This window comes from Capricornis sumatraensis, chromosome 14 (assembly GCF_032405125.1).
Source record: "Capricornis sumatraensis isolate serow.1 chromosome 14, serow.2, whole genome shotgun sequence".
Lineage (NCBI taxonomy): Eukaryota > Metazoa > Chordata > Mammalia > Artiodactyla > Bovidae > Capricornis > Capricornis sumatraensis.
Genome location: NC_091082.1, coordinates 38,275,536 through 38,296,142, shown reverse-complemented (window position 1 = coordinate 38,296,142; position 20,607 = coordinate 38,275,536). Strand labels below are relative to the sequence as shown.

General features: G+C 37.9%; 2 protein-coding genes across 3 annotated transcripts; both read right to left on the bottom strand.

Annotated features, from left to right (window-relative positions):
- Positions 1 to 2,520: 2,520 nt before the first annotated feature.
- On the bottom strand, positions 2,521 to 20,301 carry TFB2M (transcription factor B2, mitochondrial). 2 transcript variants are annotated; one of them, XM_068986101.1, is made up of 8 exons: positions 19,906 to 20,301; positions 19,157 to 19,245; positions 12,567 to 12,720; positions 12,091 to 12,239; positions 9,966 to 10,055; positions 7,411 to 7,473; positions 4,362 to 4,513; positions 2,521 to 3,179 (listed from the first exon to the last, which is right to left on the bottom strand). In XM_068986101.1, the coding sequence occupies exons 1-8, from the start codon at positions 20,213 to 20,215 to the stop codon at positions 3,002 to 3,004; spliced, it is 1,185 nt and encodes a 394-aa protein (XP_068842202.1). In that variant the 5' UTR covers positions 20,216 to 20,301; the 3' UTR covers positions 2,521 to 3,001. The 2 variants fall into 2 exon arrangements, with proteins under 2 accessions (XP_068842202.1, XP_068842203.1); XM_068986102.1 differs by lacking the exon at positions 7,411 to 7,473.
- On the bottom strand, positions 6,913 to 7,353 carry LOC138090485 (small ribosomal subunit protein uS8). Its single transcript, XM_068986103.1, has one exon. The coding sequence runs from the start codon at positions 7,327 to 7,329 to the stop codon at positions 6,937 to 6,939; it is 393 nt and encodes a 130-aa protein (XP_068842204.1). The 5' UTR covers positions 7,330 to 7,353; the 3' UTR covers positions 6,913 to 6,936.
- Positions 20,302 to 20,607: the final 306 nt, after the last annotated feature.

Here is a 20,607-nt window from a genome sequence, read left to right as displayed (position 1 = left end):
CTGAGAAACCTGTACGCAGGTCAAGAAGCAACAGTTAGAACTGGATACAGAACGATGAACCAGTTCAAATTGGGAAAGGAATACATCAAGGCTGTATACTGTCACACTGTTTAACTTAAACACAGAGGGCATGGGTGTGTGCCCAGTCGCTTCAGTCATGTCTGACTTTTTTGACTCTATGGACTGTAGCCTGCCAGGCTCATCTGTCCATGGGATTCTCCAGGCAAGAAAACTGGAGTGGGTTGCCATGCCCTCCTCCAGGGGTTCTTCCACACCCAAGGATTGAACTTATCTCCTGAAACTCCTGCACTGCAGGAGGATTCTATATCGCTGAGCCACCTGGAAAGCCCTATATGCAAAGTATGTCATGGACTGGAGGAATCATAAGCTGGAATTAAGATTGCCAAGAGAAACATCAACAACTTCAGATATGCAGACACCACCACCCTTATGGCAGAAAGCAAAGAGGAACTAAAGAGCCTCTTGATGAGAGTGAAAGAGGAGAGTGAAAAAGTTGGGTTAAAACTCAACATTCAAAAAACTAAGATCATGGCATCTGGTCCCATCAATTCATAGCAAATAAATGGGGAAACAATGGAAAGAGTAACAGATTTTGTTTTCTTGGGCTCTAAAATTACTGCAGATGGTGACTGGAGCTATGGAATTAAAAGACGCTTGCTTCTTGGAAGGAAAGTTATGACAAAGCTAGACAGCATTTTAAAAAGCAGAGACATCACTTCGCCAACAATGTCCCTATAGTCAAAGCTATGATTTTTCCAGTAGTCACATATGGATGTGAGAATTGGACCATAAAGAAGGGTGAGCCCCGAAGAATTGATGCTTTCAAATTGTGGTGCTGGAGAAGACTCTTGAGAGTCCCTTGGACTGCAAAGAAATCAACCCTGAATATTCATTGAAACGACTGATGCTGAAGCTACAATACTTTGGCCACCTAATGCTGGGAAAGACTGAAGGCAAAAGAAGAGGGCAGCAGGGACAAGATGGTTAGACAGCATCACTGACTCAATGAACATAGTTTGAGCAAACTCTAGGAGATAGTGAAGGACAGGAAAGCCTGGAGTGTTGCAGGTCACGGGGTCACAAAGAGTCAAACACGACTTAGCAACGAAACAACCTATTTAAATATCTCATCTTAAAAAAAAATAAACTAAGAACTATAGGGACCCATCCTACATCTCGACTTCTTTTTCTTCCCTATACAGCCAAGTTTACAACAAAGCACACACTCCCACCATCAGGTTTCTGGCTCCACCACTTATTTGAAACTGGCCTAACTGATAATTACATTGGTTATAATTTTAGTTAACTGACCTCTCCAGAGGCTTTGGTTACTATTGACTTCCTTGTGTTTTTACTGTGCAACAAGGCTAACTTTAATTCAAAATTCTTGGGGCACCTGTTACCATGAGCAACTATCCCCACATATTAAGCTTCATTAATTACTTTTATCTTTTAGTGAATACATAATTGTTAATTTCTCTTCTTAAACTCTGTATTATATCAACATTTACCACTACCACTCCTGCTGCTGTTAAGTCACTTCAGTCGTGTCTGACTCTGTGACCCCATGGACTGTAGCCTGCCAGGCTCCTCTGTCCACAGGATTCTCCAGGCAAGAATACTGAAGTGGGCTGCCATGCCCTCCTCCAGGCATGTTCCCGACCCAGGGTCTGAACCTGCCATCTCTTACATCTCCTGCATTGGCAGGCAGGTTCTTTACCACTAATGCCACCTGGGAAGCCCCACCACTCCTGATAATAACCCTGATAAATGACACTATTACTCATTAGGAAACCAAGGCCTTAGAAGAATCTATGGTGAAACAAATGTTTTAAAAAAGATTAATATAGCAGTAATAAACAAGATGTAATGAAAATGAGAAGTAGGTAAGTTTCAGGAGAATTTTAGACTTAAGGCATAGGACTGAGAAGGAAGACTGAAAGACATTATGAAGATCAGGCAGATTATGTAATAGCAGGATAGGAATTGCAAGAGAAAAAAGGATTCAGGGTTTCTAGCTGGACTGAAATGTAAACCAAGGACAATAGCAGGAAAGTCAGGAAGAAATGGTTTTGCTAAGTATTATTACTAATGTGCCTTACAGTGAGTTACTAATAATATGTCTTAGGTATTATGAAGGGTTATATATAACACTAAAGAAATTTAACAGAGGAGATTAGATATGCCTCAGGGAAAATCTAGAAGCTTCTTCAAAGAGCTAAGAAGACAGATATTTTTAATTCCATTTAGGTTTATGTAAAAGTCTTAACTTCAGATGTTCTTAATGGAACAAAAATGCATGAAACTTTTGAATAACAGACTGAATAACTCATTGAAGTACACTGACTATACAAGACAGAATTTAAAGTGAATAAGTCAGGGTCAGTTTTATGTTTGAACAGATAGAAACAAAAAGTCACAAAATCCTATTAGTTAAAATATTTTAATTTCTAAAAAAGTTTAAACCATATTAAAATTTAAATAACCGTACAGTACTTGATAATACATTTCAATAAACTGAAAAGTAAAACAAACCAATTAAATCAGTTTACTTTCCATGTTTATATACACTCTTCTGCTCCCCCAGGAGGATATAAAAATCGACAGCAAAAATGGAAAATTTAAATACAGCATATGATATAAGGCCAAAAGAATTTCTAAAACTGAATTTCACCTAGTAATACCCTATAACTACTAGTATGCTTACAACAGATAGGAATTTAAAACAAAACAAATCCAATTTTATTAAATCCACAATTAACAGACGTTTTCATTTCATTCATTTGAATAAAATAGCAACCACTGTTTTATCCAATACACCATTATCAGTGGCAGAAGAAATGATCTGCCTAGTTGTGCAAAACAAGAACAGTTATCTTCTGAAAGGATGTGAGCTTTTCAAACTCAGTTCTTTTTCATTTGTGTCATAATTTTTCAAAATAATAAGCAGCTCCAGTTAATGTCTCAGCAGTCCACTTCACTATGCGAGTGTATCCTCCATGAATTCATCATATAGCCACTTACAAGTATCATCTTGTGAACATTCTATGGTTTCAAAAAGGCGCTGAAAGTCTTCAGGGTACATATCTACTACTCTCACATCTTTAGGTTTTTTTATTTGCTTCAATATATGCACTGCATCAATTGGACTCAATGAACTGCAAAATAAACACAAAGTAAATCTGCTTAAATATTTTTCATAACAAAACTGGCAGTGAATGCTGACAGAGGTGGTTTCTAAGCCCAATTTTAAATGTCTAACAATATATGTAAATTAATCCTATTAAGTTTAAGAGCCTGCATATTATATATAGCTTTACCTATGTCTATTCCTAAAGTTTCATGGCTTGCCTGCAATGAAAAGAGCAGATTTAGGCTTTAACATGTTCTAATCATTTCTTAAGCAAAACACTAGTTTAACATTTGTCCTTCAGAATATTCTTCTGCCCACCTGTTTCATCTTTTAACTCTCTTTGCAAAAAAATTAACTCCATTTATGTTTATGTAGAAGTTCAATAAGTATACAAACAGCAGAAACTACTGTCTGTTTTCAAAGAGGAAATAATTTTTCCCATTTTTGTGTAAATATTACTGTGAATAAATTAGAAGCAGATAATAAACTTATAATTTATAATTATAAATTATAAATAAATAAGCACTGCCTTATTCTGTATTGGTCTGGCGAGAAACCACCAGTGAGCCTCTGACAATAACAAGTAAACAACTGCAGTAAAATGTTTTAGTGGAAAATATTTCCAATACTTTTCTGACTGTGAATGGAATCCTGGTCACGGGTATACACATCCTTGCAGTTCATAGGATCACCAAAGCTTTAGGTAGAAATACAGAGTATGACCCACAGTAGGAGGACTAGGGTGGTATAATGATTTGTGCCTACTTTGGTTAGGAAACAGAACCACCAAGGACAGGCAACAACAAGATGCAGCTGGTGGGTATGCCACCACTAATGCCAGTGGCAAGGAGCCAGTTCTTCATGTAGATTAATCTCAACAAAGATAAAACATATTTTAAGCATCCCTAGTTGTTTTTTCAAACAAGGGGGAAAAAAATTAAGCTCAGGACAGCTTAATTGGAAAATTAAGAAAATTAATTGGAAAATTAATTTCCTTAACTGGAAAATTGTGTGGAAAATATATTTTCCTCAAAATATGTACCAGCAAAAAGGAAGTATTTTGAAGCAATATTAATAGATGAGTGAAAACATGGTCCCTCACTGTTAATGAAGCCATAAAAGATATAAAAACAAAGCTGTTAACATGAAAGCACAATTCTCACATTAAGTTGCTACTTTTGTATTTGCTTGTATAATTCTTACTTACGGTAAATGGTCTATTAGCTTGGCATTGCGTTTCATAAAACATTGCCTTAACATGTGAAAAAATACATCATAGTTAAAAGGTGTTAAGGTTCCTGTAAATAAATTTCTATGAGGAGTCAACTGAATAAAACATAGGTTTTGTTCTAATGATTCCTGCAGAGAAAGGAAAATAAAACGTATTAGTCATAAAATATTGCCCGTGAAAGACACTGTTCACTGATGCATTCAATTTGCCTTTTGGAAGACAGAATCATCATAGACACTGCATGTCTCTAGAGCTTCTTTTTGGATGTGCCAATAAAGCAAGGCTCCAGTTGCTCTTAACCTGGGCTATTCTCTTGGGGGATGAGACAGTGCCCCTCTACAGGACAAAATGTTTGCTATAAAAGGGATAGATGCCCCCAGCTCTGTGTTCCTCAGCTGCAAGGCAAACCCACTGCACGCACACCACTCAGCCAAGCAATTTCACATTTTTCCAAGGGACACAGGGGTAACAGCTGCTTAACTTGTAAGCAGGGGAAAATGAAATCCTAAAGGTGACACTCAAATATACTGAGTCTCCTCTGTATTTGAGGCATAACAGCAAATACTAAACATAAAAAAATTATTGCCTTATAATTTTTATTTGGATTTTTAAAAATATAGGGTTAGCAACCACGGCCTGCCTGTTTTATATACTACGGAACTACAAATGGTTTTTACATATATAAAGGGTTCTTAGAAAACAAACAATAACAACAAACCCACAAAGGATATGTGATAGATTGTATGTGGCCTGCAAAGCATAAAATATTCTCTTTTACACAAAAGGTTTGCCAACCTACTCTAGTATATAGTGTCATACAGATTAAAATAAAAACTGTATATGACTTGATGTAACGTTAAGCTGTTTCTCCCCCCTAAAATTAATTCCTCAGAGCAGAGGGAGCCTTATGTTTGAGTTCTTAGGAAATCTCACATATTAGCTAATAATCTCTTATTTAGGCTGCCCAGGTGGCTCAGTGGTAAAGAATCTACCTGTCAAACAGGAGACATGGGTTTGATCCCTTGGTCTGGAAAATCGCCCAGAGAAAGAAATGGCACCCCACTCCAGTATTCTTGCCTGGGAAATCCCATGGACAGAGGAGCCTGGTGGGCCACAGTGCATGGAGTCGCGAAAGAGTCAGACATGACTCAGCTACTATACAACAATCCCTTAAAAAAGATGTATACATACACGTATGTAAACAAAAATACTATTTGTGGAAGACATGGTGGCCAAAAAATAAAATTTCACTCAGCTTTGGTTTCTACTTTTGAATTCTTGTAGCTGAAGAAAAAAAAAAGCAAGGCAATAAAGTTTTAAAATATTTAGCAATTATTAACTAGGGAGGGGAATAACACAATTGAAAGCATTGTTAACAAGTTTTTTAAAGGTGAATTTAAAAACCACCTTGTATATAGATCTGGAGTTACAGATATTGGTTCATTTGATAAATAAGGAAGAAAAAAAAACTTCCCTGATGTCAATGAATGGCTATTTGTATTTAACAGCTTAAGAAAAAATTTCCAGGAACACAAAAACATGGGTTCAAAAAAGTGGAAATCTCAAACCATGTGGACAATAAAGATCATGTGCTTTAGAAAATCTGTTAAATATCTAAAGGTGCTTCTTAACAATTATGAACACACCAACATCAAAGACACATGTGAAGTATCTGAATAAAAATTTCGCATGAAATGTAACATTTGGTTATTTCATCTTCATCTCTAAAAGTTTAAACAATTATGTTAGCCAAAAAATATTTTACCTTTTGACACTTTCAATGAGAAAATGAGAAAGTGTATTAAATGTAGGGGACTTACTCATTTTCAGGTCATATGGATAAATACCTAGCAGTGCCAAGCCAAAATGCACTCTTATTTTGTGAGGCTACATAAATTATGTTTACAAACAGGGAAATACCACTAAAATTACAATGACCGCTGGTTACTCTGAAATCAGGATTATTTAAAAATTGAAAATTTTCCTTTTTTCCTTTGGTGGCAAGAGTGAGGAAAGAAACAAAGTAGGAAGCGATTGGGAACGTCAGACTGAGCTAACACACTGAGATTAGTGCATCGTTAGCATTTAATCCCAAAGTGGAACTTCTGAATTGAGTCCAAAAACTGTTATAAGTAGCTCTATATAATCTAAACAGAGGATCACTTTTTAACATCATCACTTTCGTTTCTTATAAAGGGAAAAAATAAAATCTTGTTTTTAGTTTATCAAATTAGATGACTATTAAAATAACTGCATTTTCCAAATTTGAGATGTGTCTTCATATCAAATATTAAAAAGAGAAGACAGAATCTGGCTTTAAGCCTATTATTATGCTGGCATTCACTGTACAAATAGGTGAAAAATACAACTCTTTTCCAAAATAATTTGAATATATATTAAAAGCAATAAGATATATTTTTAAAAGTTCTAGATATTCTAAAATTTAAAATTTCAGTAAATACAGAATACCAGGTAATGCAAAAGAAAACAAAGTATGTTACTTTTTTTTTTTTTTGTCCTCTGAGGCATTTTATTTGTATGTATTACATCCCTAGAAAAAGAATCCAAGGATTTTCCCTCCTGTATGTTTTCGTCTTGCTTCTTCATGGTCCATGATGCCAGCTGAGGTTGTCAGTACAATGAAACCAAACTGACGGGATGGGAGCAGGTTATTCTGCCATTTTTCTAGATCTTTGAGTTGTACATCAAATCTGGGGCTGATCACTCCACACTTATTTAGCCTGCCTGTGAGGTTCACAACAATTTTCCCAGCCCTGTGATCATCAATGATTTCAAATTCGCCAATGTAACCATGCTTCATCATCACTGTTAGAAACCTGACGATGACTTTGGAGCACGGCCTAATAAGGACCTGGCGTTTGCCTCTCTTCTCGGCATTATTGATACTCTTGAGAGCATCAGCCAGGACATTCATGCGCACCATTATGGCGGCACGAAAAGATGGCGGAAAGAGCAGTATGTTACTTTTAGAGGAAGAAAGGAAAAGGTATTCATTCGTTCTTACCCTATGCCTTTGCCTTTCCAGCTGTCCCTTTACAGTATACGCGTCAAATGATGAGGAAGGCTCCTTGAGGGAAGATAAATTTTAAAAACACATTTCTTTCATTTCTTTTTGGACAAAGTGCCACACATCATTACTACCTTAAAAAATGTCTTGCCTATACAGCAGAATAAATTAAAGCCAAGTCTAACTAAATTTAAGAAAAATATGTGACAGTTAAATCATACACATTTTTCTTCTTTTTAGATAAAAGGAGGGTCAAAGGTCTATCCCAATACTAATACTCTATTACTTGCTTAGATAAACACGGTTGCCCTTAATATAATTATGTAAATACATTCTTACGTTAGCAAGCATTTCTCTATTATAGGCACAATCCGTTTAGGGGCTATCAGATCAACACTGAGGATGTTTCTGTTCTACTTCAGTGGAAAAGTTACTGATATGAATATGCTGGGACATGTAAGGAGACAAACTATGTCAATTTTTAAAAGAATCATTACTTGTTTGTGTCTAACTTTGGTATAAACAATTTTGTATGTGAAGCCATTTTAAAAGATGACCCAACTGAAAAATAGTGTGTGTGTATATACATATATATACACAAGAATTTATTGTATATGTGTACATACATTAGACACATATTTGGCTTCCCTGGTGGCTCAGATGGTAGAGAATCAGCCTGCAATGCAGGAGACCTGGGTTCGATCCCTGGGTCAGGAAAATCCCCTGGAGAAGGAAATGGCAACCCACTCCAGTATTCTTGCCTGGAGAATCCCATGGACAGAGGAGCCTGTTGGGCTTCATGGGGTTGCAAAGAGCTGGACACAACTGAGCAATTTTCACTTTCATACACACATACATTTAATTCCAAAAGAACAGCATCTGACACAGACTTAAAAGACTAAGACATAATACTGAGTGTAAGGTGTGCAAGTCTACTGTCAAAAATGATAATTTATTACTAATTGCAGTTGCTGCTGGCATAGAATGAAAAATGCAATTGTTGCCCATCTGTGAAATTCTCAGCAGTTTCACGAATGTCACTGAGAGGAGGAAGGCAGAGCAACAACAGTAGCAGCGGGCAGTGCACAGCATGCTCCCACACCTGGTCTATCTACAGAAGTTTAGGGCTCTGCAATGGGCACAGAGAAGACCTCATTTATACTTACCAAACCCACAGGAGAGGAAAACCTACAAGACTTTGGGAACTGGGTTTAACAACAGACCCTCCAGTAGCAGACATAGTAATATAATGGAAAACTGTTTAAAATGCTGGGTCTGGAATAACTTGTCCTTTCTGGAAGTTAATAAACGGCAAAAGTCAACATAGGGCTTCTGAAAATAAACACTGCAAAAAACAATAAAACTATCCTGAACGCTGAAGTCCTCTGAGGGCCTCTATGAAGAAAAGAAACAAAAGTCAGGAGGAGAGAAGAGCGGAGATGAAAAGCTAACAGAATGAGAAGAGATCAGTGGGGTTAAGAGAGGATTTTAGGGAAACCAAGAATGACAGCACCAAGGCTGCATTATATGGTATGGGCAGAAGGCAGGGTCAGTGCCATGAAGGTCAAAGGTGAAAAAGATTTCCGGGAATACAGAAAAAGGATGAGAGCATAATAGAAGCAGGACAAGGTACAGAGAGATCCAAACTAAGAACCTGGGATGCTCTGGAGGGAAAAGCCAGAATCGGAACAAAAGCTAAAATCAGATGAGACCACATTCTAACAGCCAAGTACGTACTGAAGATCTTAATGTGGACAAAAGCAATGACGAGACTACATGGAGAAATACTGTACGTGACTTTAAAATTAAGCAAATATATCTTTGGAAGAACAAGGGTTTGTAGAATATTCACACACATACTCCTTCTAACAATAACTTGATGGATAATCTACCATAATAAAAAACAGAATGGGCAAACTATGCTAGGAAAGAAATGGTATTTATCATTTTTTTTCTTATACTTTAGGCCTCTTTTAAAAATGGCAGACACACACACACACACAAAATGGTAGCCACAAGTCATATGTAGCTCCTGAACACATAAAATGCATCCAGTATGAATTGATTTTAAGTGTAAAATACACACTGGAATTTTATTACACAAGGAAGAATGTAAATTATACAATAACCTTTTTTGACTTTTCGTAACGTTACTGTTTAAAAATGTAAAATTACGTATGTGGCTTGTATTATGTTTCTATTAGACAGCTCTGATCTTGCCTAAGGAAATCAACTAAAAAGGAGAATGCTCTAAAATGAGGTATTAAATAGCCATTAAAAACAAGAAAAATGTTTAGATAGAAGGGAAAAATTTTTCGTAATTGACTATTAGCTATCAAATTTTTTAAAAAGGTAAAATCTCCACTGTAAAAGAATAAAAACTTTTACAATGAAATACATATTTGTGACACAAAACATCAGCACAGTGCTCTATTATCTTAAATACTTGGGAAAAAAGAAATTTAATTTTTCTTCATTTACTGGTTACAGAAATGCAGCCTCTTTGAAAAACAATGAAGCTCTTTGTTGAAATTTAGACGGATTTTACTCACCGTACACAGGACCTTGATCGCACAAGCTGTTTGACTGAGCACACTTAATGACTGATACAAGCCTGGAGTTTGGGGATTTGCCGTTAGTTTCTAGTAAAAGGAAAATACACCAAAATCAACTGTCAGATCTTAATAGTATCTAGAAATGGTAATAGTAATATCTTAATAGTGTCTAGAAATGAAAAAAATAAGAATTAAATGCAAAATCTTAACCATTTCAAGTAAAAGTCTCCTTAAGCTTTCACACTAAAATATATCATCATGTACATTAAATATATGAGCTGATGGGCTAAGTATGGACTGAATGCAGTCTACCAGGCTCCACTGCGCATGGAATTATCCTGGCAAGAACACCTGAGTGGTTAACATTTCCTACTCCAGGGGATGTTCCTGACCCAGGGACTGAATTCACGTCTCCTGTGGCTCTTGCACTGGCAGGTGGATTCTTTACCACTGAGCCATCTGGGAAGTTCTTCTCTTTCCAGGGACAGTCACCATTTACTTACTATTTGGATCTGGGTGAGCAAATCATCTTTTCATCTCTGGACCCTGGTCCCCCACAATCCCCATCCCAATCTGTAGCTCTTAAACAAATAAGCATTTCCAGTTATCTTGGATTAAAACATGAATAACATGAAGCATTCTGAGCAGCAAAGAAACATAACTTTCAAGGACTTTAAGAGGCCCTCAGATTTCAGAGAATAAAAAGTCTACAACTGTATGTTCACTACAGCATCATTCAGAACAGCCAAGAAAAAAATATAATCTAAGTGCCCACTGACAGTTCAGTGGGTAAAGACGACGGATAAAGATGGATATGTTCTTTAAAAATATGTGTATATATATATAGACACACATATATATACATTACACACAGACACATAAAATATAACTCAGCATTAAAAAAGAATGATCTCTTGTCATTTTTTACAACAATGGATGGATCTACAGAGTATTAAGTTATACCAAATAAGTCAGACAAAGAAAGACAAATACTGTATAATTTTATTCATATGTGGAATCTAAAAAACAAATAACAAACACAAAACATAAACAGAATTACAGATAGAACGGAAGCTTGCCAGAGGTGAGGGGGTATGGGAATACATGAAATAGGAAAAAGAAATTAGCAGGCACATGCTCTTAGTTACAAAATAAATTTATCAGAGGGATGAAAGGTACAGTCTGGGAAATATACTCAGTGATACATCTCTGTGTGATGACAGATGCTAACTAGACTTACCATGGTGATCATTTTCTAATACATGGACAATTTAAATCACCATGTTATATATATCAGAAACTAACGTAGTGTTTAGATTAATTATACTTCAAGAAACAAATTCATACATCCCAAGAGTTCTCTTCACAAGGGAAAGTTATTTTTTTTTAAATTTCTATCTGTATGAGATGATGGATGCTTACCAAACTTATTATGACAATCATTTTATTATGTATATAAGTCTAAACATTATACTATATACCTTAAACTTATACAGTGCTACATGTCCGTTATATCCATTGATAAAAATGGATAAACGAAAGATGGTGGGGTGGTGTAAATACACAATGGAGTTATTATTCAGCCTTAACAAGGAATGACATTCTGACACATGCTACAATTTGGATGAACCCTAAAAAGTGGAATAAGTAAGTGAAATAAGCCAGACACCAAGTGGAATACTGTACGATTCCATTTACATGAGGAACACAGACTAGTCAAATTCACAGAGGCAGAAAATAAAACAACAGTTACTAGGGGTCCAGGAGATGGGGGAAGGGGACTTAGTTGTTTAGTGGATACACAGTTTTAGAATGGAATGATGATAAAGTTCTGTGAAGAGATGGATGCTAGTAATAGCTGTACACAATGCGAATGTACTTACTGCCATGCAACTGTACACTTAAAAATAGTCACAATGGTAAACTTTAGTTACGTATATTTTATCACACAAAAAACCTTTTAAAAAATAAAACCTAAGGAGTGCTCTACAGAAATTTAAAACCCTCAGTCCTCTTAAATGTCATGAGCCCAAATTAAAATCATGCAGATTAAGACTAATCTGATAAAAATCACAGAACTCTTTCAAAACAAAAACTTAATCAGGTACTTGTAACAACCTACCCGGCATTCCTTTTCGGAAACAAACAAATTTAGTTCTGCTCGTCCATATTTATATACAGAAGAACAGGAATACAGGTCATGTAAAATTTTCCAAAGTGTGTTTCTCTCAGTTTTAACTGGTAAGATCCCAACTACTTTGAAAGGGAAACCTGTTAAGAATACAAGTGAAGTATTTAAATAAATTCTTCACATTTTTTCCTATGAGTATACTTTACTGAGTCAAATTAAGTTAACAAACTATATTAAAGTTACTTCAATGAAAACTAAGCCTTTAGCATCATTCCATGATCTAGAACTTAGCCCCTACAAAACTGCTCTGATTGAATCTAGGTGATGGAAAAGCCATAATCAATTTAAGAGCAACTGCCCATAAACTATACTATGTAAATATTTACACAAATCCCAACAAGCCTGGTATACTGCTAAAGAAAACTGACAAACTATAAGATACGTCTCTACTGAAAGACAAAAATCACCTTTTTCCCAAGGATGTGCTTTCATTCCCAAATACTGAAAAAGCATATCTGAAGTCATAACGGGCGGTGTCACTGTGCCACGATTTCTAGGGTCCAGTTTAAAGAAGTCACAATATATCACTTCTAGTCTTCCATTCACACTGTTTCGTAAGGACTAGAGACAGACAGAGAGAACTTGTTCAGAAATTTTAGCATTTCACTCTCTAGCTTCCTCTTAATTTTTCCTTTACTTTTCCTAAAGTCAGAGCCAGCAACAGAAGGAAAGCTCTTTGCCTGCTAGAAAACATAAAATATATCTCAATCTTTTTACTGCCCATATGTTTTTCACCTGGCAGTGCTGGAGAACTTACTAGTGAAACGAAGTATTAGCTACAGACTCTACAAACTTAATTCGAAGTTACTAAAAATCAAACAGAAGAAAGCAATGTTTTGATGTGCACCCTGAGGTTCTCATGCACAGAAAATTCTACAGGTATTAACAAGGTTTCAGTGAACATGCAATTTAAAGTTATGAGTTTAAAAAAAAACCACAAAACTAAGCTTTCTTAACTGTTTGAATTCAACCTATACGTATGACTCTATTTCTAAATTTAGCATTTAATGATTACTTTCAAGAGGACCCCTAAAAAAAAACTAGTAATAGGGAAAGGAACAGAGCTGGGAGTGGAAACAATGTATTTTTGGTCATGATAATTTTGAGACACCTATTATGTGACTTAAGTGGAGATGCAGGTAGGAAGTTGTAGACCTGGATACTGAAGTACAGGCTGAGGACATAAATGAACTGAAATAAGGCTTTTACCACAAAAGACTTACGAAGTGGGCCTTTGGAAGCGTAACTATGAACAAACCAAGTGGCGGTGATGGAATTCCAGCTGAGCTATTTCAAATCCTACAAGATGATGCTGTTAAAAGTGTTGCACTCAATATGCCAGCAAATTTGGAAAACTCAGCAGTGGCCACAGGACTGGAAAGGGTCAGTTTTCATTCCAATCCTAAAGAAGGACAACGCCAAAGAATGCTCAAACTACCACACAATTGCACTCATCTCACATGCTAGCAAGGTAATGCTCAAAATCCTTCAATCGAGGCTTCAACAGTACGTGAACTGACAATTTCCAGACATTCAAGCTGGATTTAGAAAAGGCAGAGGAACCAGAGATCAAACTGCCAGGATTCACTGAATCACAGAAAAAGCAAGGATATTCCAGAAAAACATCTACTTCTGCTTCATTGACTACACTAAACACTTTGACTGTGTGGATCACAAGAAAATGTGGAAAATTCTTAAAGAGATGGGACTACCAGACCACCTGGCCTGCCTCTTGAGAAATCTGTATGCAGGTCAGGAACCAACAGTTAGAAGCGGACATGGAACAACAGACTGTTTCCAAACTGGGAAAGGAGTACATCAAGGCGTATATTGTCACCCTGCTTACTTAACTTCGATGCAGAGTGTATCATGCAAAACGTTGGGCTGGATGAAGCGCAAGCTGGAATCAAGACTGCTGGGAGAAATATTAATAACCTCAGATATGCAGATGACACCACCCTTCTGGCAGACAGTACAGAGGAACTGAAGAGCCTCTTGATGAAAGTGAGAGAGGAGAGTATATCCAGTCCCATAATTTCATGGCAAAGAGATGGGGAAACAATGGAAACAGTGGCAGACTTTATTTTCTTGGGCTCCAAAATCACTGTGGACTATGACTGCATCCATAAAAATAAAAAACTGCTCCTTAGAAGAAAAGCTGTGACCAACCTAGATAACATATTAGAAAGCAGAGACATCACTTTGCTGACAAAATCCGTCTAGTCAAAGCTATTGTTTTTGCTGTAGTCATGTACGGATATGAGAATTGGCCCATAAAGAAGGCTGAGCACCAAAGAATAGATGCTTTTGAATTGTGGTACTGGAGAAGACTCTTGAGAGTCCCTTGGACAGTAAGGAGATCAAACCAGTCAATCCTAAACGAAATCAACCCTAAATATTCATTGGAAGGACTGATGTTGAAGCTGAAGCTGCAATACTTTGGCCACCTGTTGTGAAGAACCGACTCAATGGAAAAGACCCTGATGCTGGGAAAGACTGAGGGCAGGAAGAGAAGGGGGAGACAGAGGATGAGATGGTTGGATGACATCACTGACTCAATGGACAACAGTTTGATCAAACTCTGGGAGATAGTGAAGGACAGAGGAGCCTGGCGTGCTGCAGTCCATGGGGTCGCAAAGAGTGGACACACCTGAGCAACTGAACCACCACCACAAATGATGATGTGTCTTCTACTGAACATACACCGCTATTTCTGCAACAATAGTCTTCACAATTCAAATGACATATAACTCCATCTATTAAAAAAAAAAAAACTAGTTGATTTACAAAAGTTGTGACATAGAACACAATCTGGAACATGTGTATCTCTGGCACATCCAAATAGGAAAACAAACTGTTCCTATTTGAAACACTGTTAATGTGGAATCTGAGGAATTTTATCAGGGAAGTGGACTAGCAGAGAGAAGGATTTTAAATTTAGGTAAACATGCTGAGTCAAGCATTTACCTTGAAAATCCTTTTAGTTTTTAGTACAACTGAGCGCCTTTAGGTGGCTAAAAGCACTGCTTGCTAAGAGCACCACTTAAGGCCCTGATTTAGGGTTGCAAAGGTTCTATTTAATTACTTCTCTTTTATTCTGGCACATATATATGAATTCACTCAAAACTTTGAATGGCTCTTCACTTGCAGTTCAATTCAGTCACTCAGTCATGTCCAACTAACTCTTTGCGACCCCACAGACTGCAGCACACCAGGCCTCCCTGTCCATCAACAACTCACAGAGTTTACTCAAACTGATGTCCATTGAGTCAGTGATGCCATCCAATCATCTCATACTGTCTTCCCCTTCTCCTCCCGCCTTCAATCTTTCGCAGTATCAGGGTCTTTTCTACTGAGTCAGTTCTTCAAATCAGATGGCCAAAGTATTGGAGTTTCAGCTTCAGCATCAGTCCTTCCAATCAATATTCAGGACTGATTTCCTTTAGGATGGATTAGTTGGATCTCCTTGCACTCCAAGGGACTCTTAATTAAGAGTCTTCTCCAACACATAGGTCAAAAGCATCAATTCTTGGCACTCAGGTTTTTCTATAGCCCAACTCTCAAACCCACACATGACTACTCGAAAAATCATAGCTTTGACTAGATGGACCTTTGTTGGCAAAGTAATTCTTTGCTTTTTAATATGCTGTCTAGGTTGGCCATAACTTTTCTTCCAAGGAGCAAGCATCTTTTAATTTCTTGGCTGTAATCACCATCTGCAGTGATTATGGAGCTCAAAAAGTTAGTCTGTCAATGCTTCCCCATCTATTTGCCATGAAGTGATGGGACCAGATGCCATGATCTCCGTTTTCTGAATGTTGAGTTTTAAGCCAACTTTTTTCACTGTCCTCTTTCACTTTCATCAAGGGACTCCTTAGTTCTTCACTTTCTGCCATAAGGGTGGTGTCATCTGCATATCTGAGGTTACTGATTTTCTCCCAGCAAACTTGATTCCAGCTTGTGCTGCATCCAGCCCAGTGTTTCTCATGATGGACACTGCATAGAAGTTAAATAAGCAGGCTGACAATATACAGCCTTAATGTACTTCTTTCCCAATTTGGAACCAGTCTGTTGTTCCATGTCCAGTTCTAACTGTTGCTTCCTGACCTGCATACAATTTACCAAGAGGCAGGTCAGTTGGTCTGAAATTCCCATATCTTTAAGAATTTTCCACAATTTGTTGCGATCCACACAGTCAAAGGCTTTTGCTTAGTCAGTAAAGCAGCAATAGATGTTTTTCTGGAACCCTCTTGTTTTTTGGATGATCCAATGGATGTTGGCAATTTGAACTCTGGTTTCTCTGCCTTTTCTAAATCCAGCTTGAACATCTGGACGTTCACGGTTCACATACTGTTGAAGGCTGGCTTGGAGAATTTTGAGCATTACTTCACTAGCGTGAGATGAGTGCAATTGTGCAGTAGTTTGAGCATTCTTTCGCACTGCCTTTGGAATTGGAATGAAAACTGACCTTTTCCAATCCTGTGGCCACTGCTGAGTTTCCCAAATTTGCTGGCATATTGAGTGTAGCACTTTCAGAGCATCATCTTTTAGGATTTGAAACAGCTCAACTGGAATTCCATCACCTCCACTAGTTTTGTTTGTAGTGATGCTTCCTAAGGCTCACTTGACTTTGTATTCCAGGATGCCTGGCTTTAAGTGAGTGATCACACCAATGTGGTTATCTGGGTCATGAAGATCTTTTTTGTAGTTCTGTGTATTCTTGCCACCTCTTCTTTATTCTGCTTCTGTTAGGTCCATACCATTTCTGTCCTGTATTGTGCCCATCTTTGCACGAAATGTTCCCTTGATATCCCTAATTCTCTTGAAGAGATCTCTAGTCTTTCCCATTCTATTGTTTTCCTCTATTTCTTTGCATTGATCATTTAGAAAGGCTTTCTTATCTCTTCTTGCTATTCTTTGGAACTCTGCATTCAAATGGGCATAACTTTCCTTTTCTCCTTTACCTTCGGTTCTCTTCTTTTCACAGCTATTTGTAAGGCCTCCTGAGACCACCATTTTGCCTTTTTGCATTTCTTTTTCTTGGGGATGGTCTTGATCACTGCCTCCTGTATAATGTCATGAACCTCCATCCACAGTTCTTCAGGCATTCTATCAGATCTAATTCCTTGGATCTATTTGTCACTTCCACTTATTGTCATAAGTGATCTGATTTAGGTCATATCTGAATGGTCTAGTGATTTTTCCCTACTTTCTTCAATTAAGTCTGAATTTGGCAATAAGGAGTTCATGATCTGAGCCACAGTCAGCTCCTGGTCTTGTTTTTGCTGACTGTATAGAGCTTCTCCATTTTTGGCTGCACTTTATAATGAGTTAAAGGCTGGGCTCAAGTTATTGCTAAGGGGAGGAGGGAATGGAGAGTTAAGACGTTTAAATTTTGCACTTCTATTAACAGTTTCAGAAACATTTTCAAGGGCAGTTCTACATTCTCTCAAGAAATACTGTGTGTGAGGCATTCTCCAGACCCTAATTATCCTTTTTTCATTGATTCAATTTTTTTAAGACTTACTTTGACCTTATAGAAAACCATTGTGCTACAGGATAACAAACTGTAAACAGGACATGTTAATGCCATCTGTACTTCAGTTCACTTCAGTGATTCAAATGGGTATATCTTTCCTTTTCTCCTTTGCCATTAGCTTCTCTTCTTTTCTCAACTATTTGTAAGGCCTCCTCGGATAGCCATTTTGCCTCTTTGCATTTCTTTTTCTTGGGGATGGTCTTGATCACTGCCTCCTGTACAATGTCATGCCTCTGTTCATAGTTCTTCAGGCACTCTGTCTATCAGATCTAATCCCTTGAATCTGTCACTTCCACTGTATAATCATAAGGGATTTGATTCTGTTCATACCTGCATGGTCTAGTGATTTCACCTACTTTCTTCGATTTAAGTTTGAATTTTGCAATAAGGAGTTCATGATCTGAGCCAGTCAGCTCCCGGTCTTGTTCTTGCTGACTGTATAGAGCTTCTCCATCTTTGGCTACAAAGAATATAATCAATCTGATTTCAGCATTGACCATCTGGTGATGTCCATGTGTAGAGACTTCTCTTGTGTTGTTGGAAGAGGGTGCTTGCTATGACCAGTGCATTCTCTTGGAAAAACTCTGAATGTGTAGATTAATCTTCAAACATAGGCACCCCTCTAAATACCAAAATAAAAGCTATCTTGTTTTTAATTTCCAGGTTGAAATTACAGATGGCTTTGTTTACTAAGTCACATTCAAGATCTTGAATCTCTGAATAATTTTAAGTGTCCTTTTTCTCATCATGATTTTGGAATTTCAGCGTATTAAACATCAATTAAATAACCTGATTATAATCTTGATTTTTTTCAGTTGTAGAAAAACAACCATCTAATGTGTTGTATGTTTTATTTTCCTGAGTTGAATGAAATGATTTATAAAAGAAGGAAGGAAAGGAAAGAAATAAAGAAAAAGAGGCTGGCAATGAGGCCAGGAATTTCCACTTTACCGTTTACTGAACTTGTCAGCCATACATGAAGCTGAATTCACTAAAAAATCCATTTGGATAATACTTTACTCCATGAAGTTTTATAAGAATACATCAAACTTCTCCAGCCTCTGAGTCCTTAAGTCCGGGGTTAGCATAGTTCCATTAACCTAATATTAGCAACTAGATTCTAAGCTCCCTTCCAAGCCCCTTCTAAGAAAGAAGAGGCACAGGATAGTCCACTAGTGATGAGGAAACAAGCCTAGAGACACCAGCTATACATTTTGTTCAAAGTCACCCGCGTGTAGCAGAGCTAGAATTAGAAAAAAAAAGTTTGAATCCTATCTTTCAGTCAGCCAGCAATCATTGATACTTACTCTGTTCCATCCACTGAGGGTAAGGAGATATTCATGGAATAGCCTGTAAGAGTGACTGTTTAAAAATAATCTGTGTACTTAATTTTACTTCCCTAAAACACTGGAATGTAGCTGACTGAACAATAAATTATTTAAAAAAACAAAAATATACCTTCAATCCTGGAAGAAAATGTTTGTCACTTTCAAGGGCAATCACTCTGGCACCACTTTCAACCAATGCTCGGGTGAGTACTCCAGGACCTAACACATTAAAAGAATGAAAAGTTTATTTGCAAAAGAAACACCAAAATCCTTTTCAATATCAAAGAAATCAGATGTTTTACCTGTATGATCTAATTTTAATTCTCACAACATCCCCAAAGTAGATATTACACTCCTTATTTACATATAAGGAAATCGGGGATTAGACAGTCACTTTACTCCAACATCACAACTGGTATGTGGTGCTGCATGGCTCTGAAAGCATTCTGTCAAAGAGTGAAAAACCTGCTCTCTTAATTACAATGTTCCACTACCTCTCAAGAAAGAAACAAACAAAAAAGGTTGCCTCTAGCTTACCAGTTACTTATGGACTATCCGGATATTTTAATAGCAAAGATATTGCGAAACCTAAACAGAACTTGATTGCTCATGATAGGAAATGGTGCTTTAAAACATTATTCTTCAGTAAGTCTATAAATCTTGTGTTCCCATACGGTCTATGGAAAATGCACTAACGAGATGAAAAGTTCTTCTGGAAAGACAGTGAAATCTAAGAGCATGTTTTATCAAAATATTTTGTAAAGTGAAAATTGATACAGAAATATGTGAAGTCAGGATTAACACAGGCCATAAAAGTTCCTTAAACGAAGGAGTCATGACAGTACGCAGATGTGAAAATGCAGTCCGCAAGGGACTCACCTGGATTGCACTCCAGGATTAGCTGGCCAGCTTTTCGTTTTCCCCGCAGCATGCGCACCACGGTCTCAGCCACTCTCGGACTGGTTACGTATCGCTTGGTCTCGGAGCGGGACTTGTACAGGCGAGAAGACAATTTCCCAAATCCCACATCGGGCTTCAGTTGCGGATGGAAGTCATACAAGCCACGACAGTTCTCTGCCGGGACGTCCTTCCACCTCGCCACTCCGGAATTCAAAACGGAAAATCGCCCAGCGCGGGTAAAGGCTGAAAGCGTCAGCCGAGAGGGAATTCCCGCCCCTGGGACCCACATTCTCACCCTCTAAGGCCTGTCCCAGGGTCGCCCAGGATCGTTACATTGTCGACGAACTCCACACAGGGCACTCCCCACGTGCCACTTAGCCCTACTCCAGGACTAGGCCGGCGGAAGTAAACACTCCACGCTGTGCCTGCGAATGACCTCTCCGTCTTGCCTTTACCGTCACTTCCGTTTCCTTGCCGGCGCAGACGCCGGAGGATTGAGAGTGGACGGCCGCGGAGAGAGAAGGCCCGTCTAGGCGGTGTCTGAACTCGGACTCTATGGTCGTCTGCCCTCTGTGCCTCCTCTCTAGCCGTCCGCGCTCTATGCTCCGCGGTCGCTGGCCGCCGGCCGCCCTCCCGCCTGCCGGGAGGGTTGAGCAGGAGGCGGGGCGGGAAGGCGAGAGG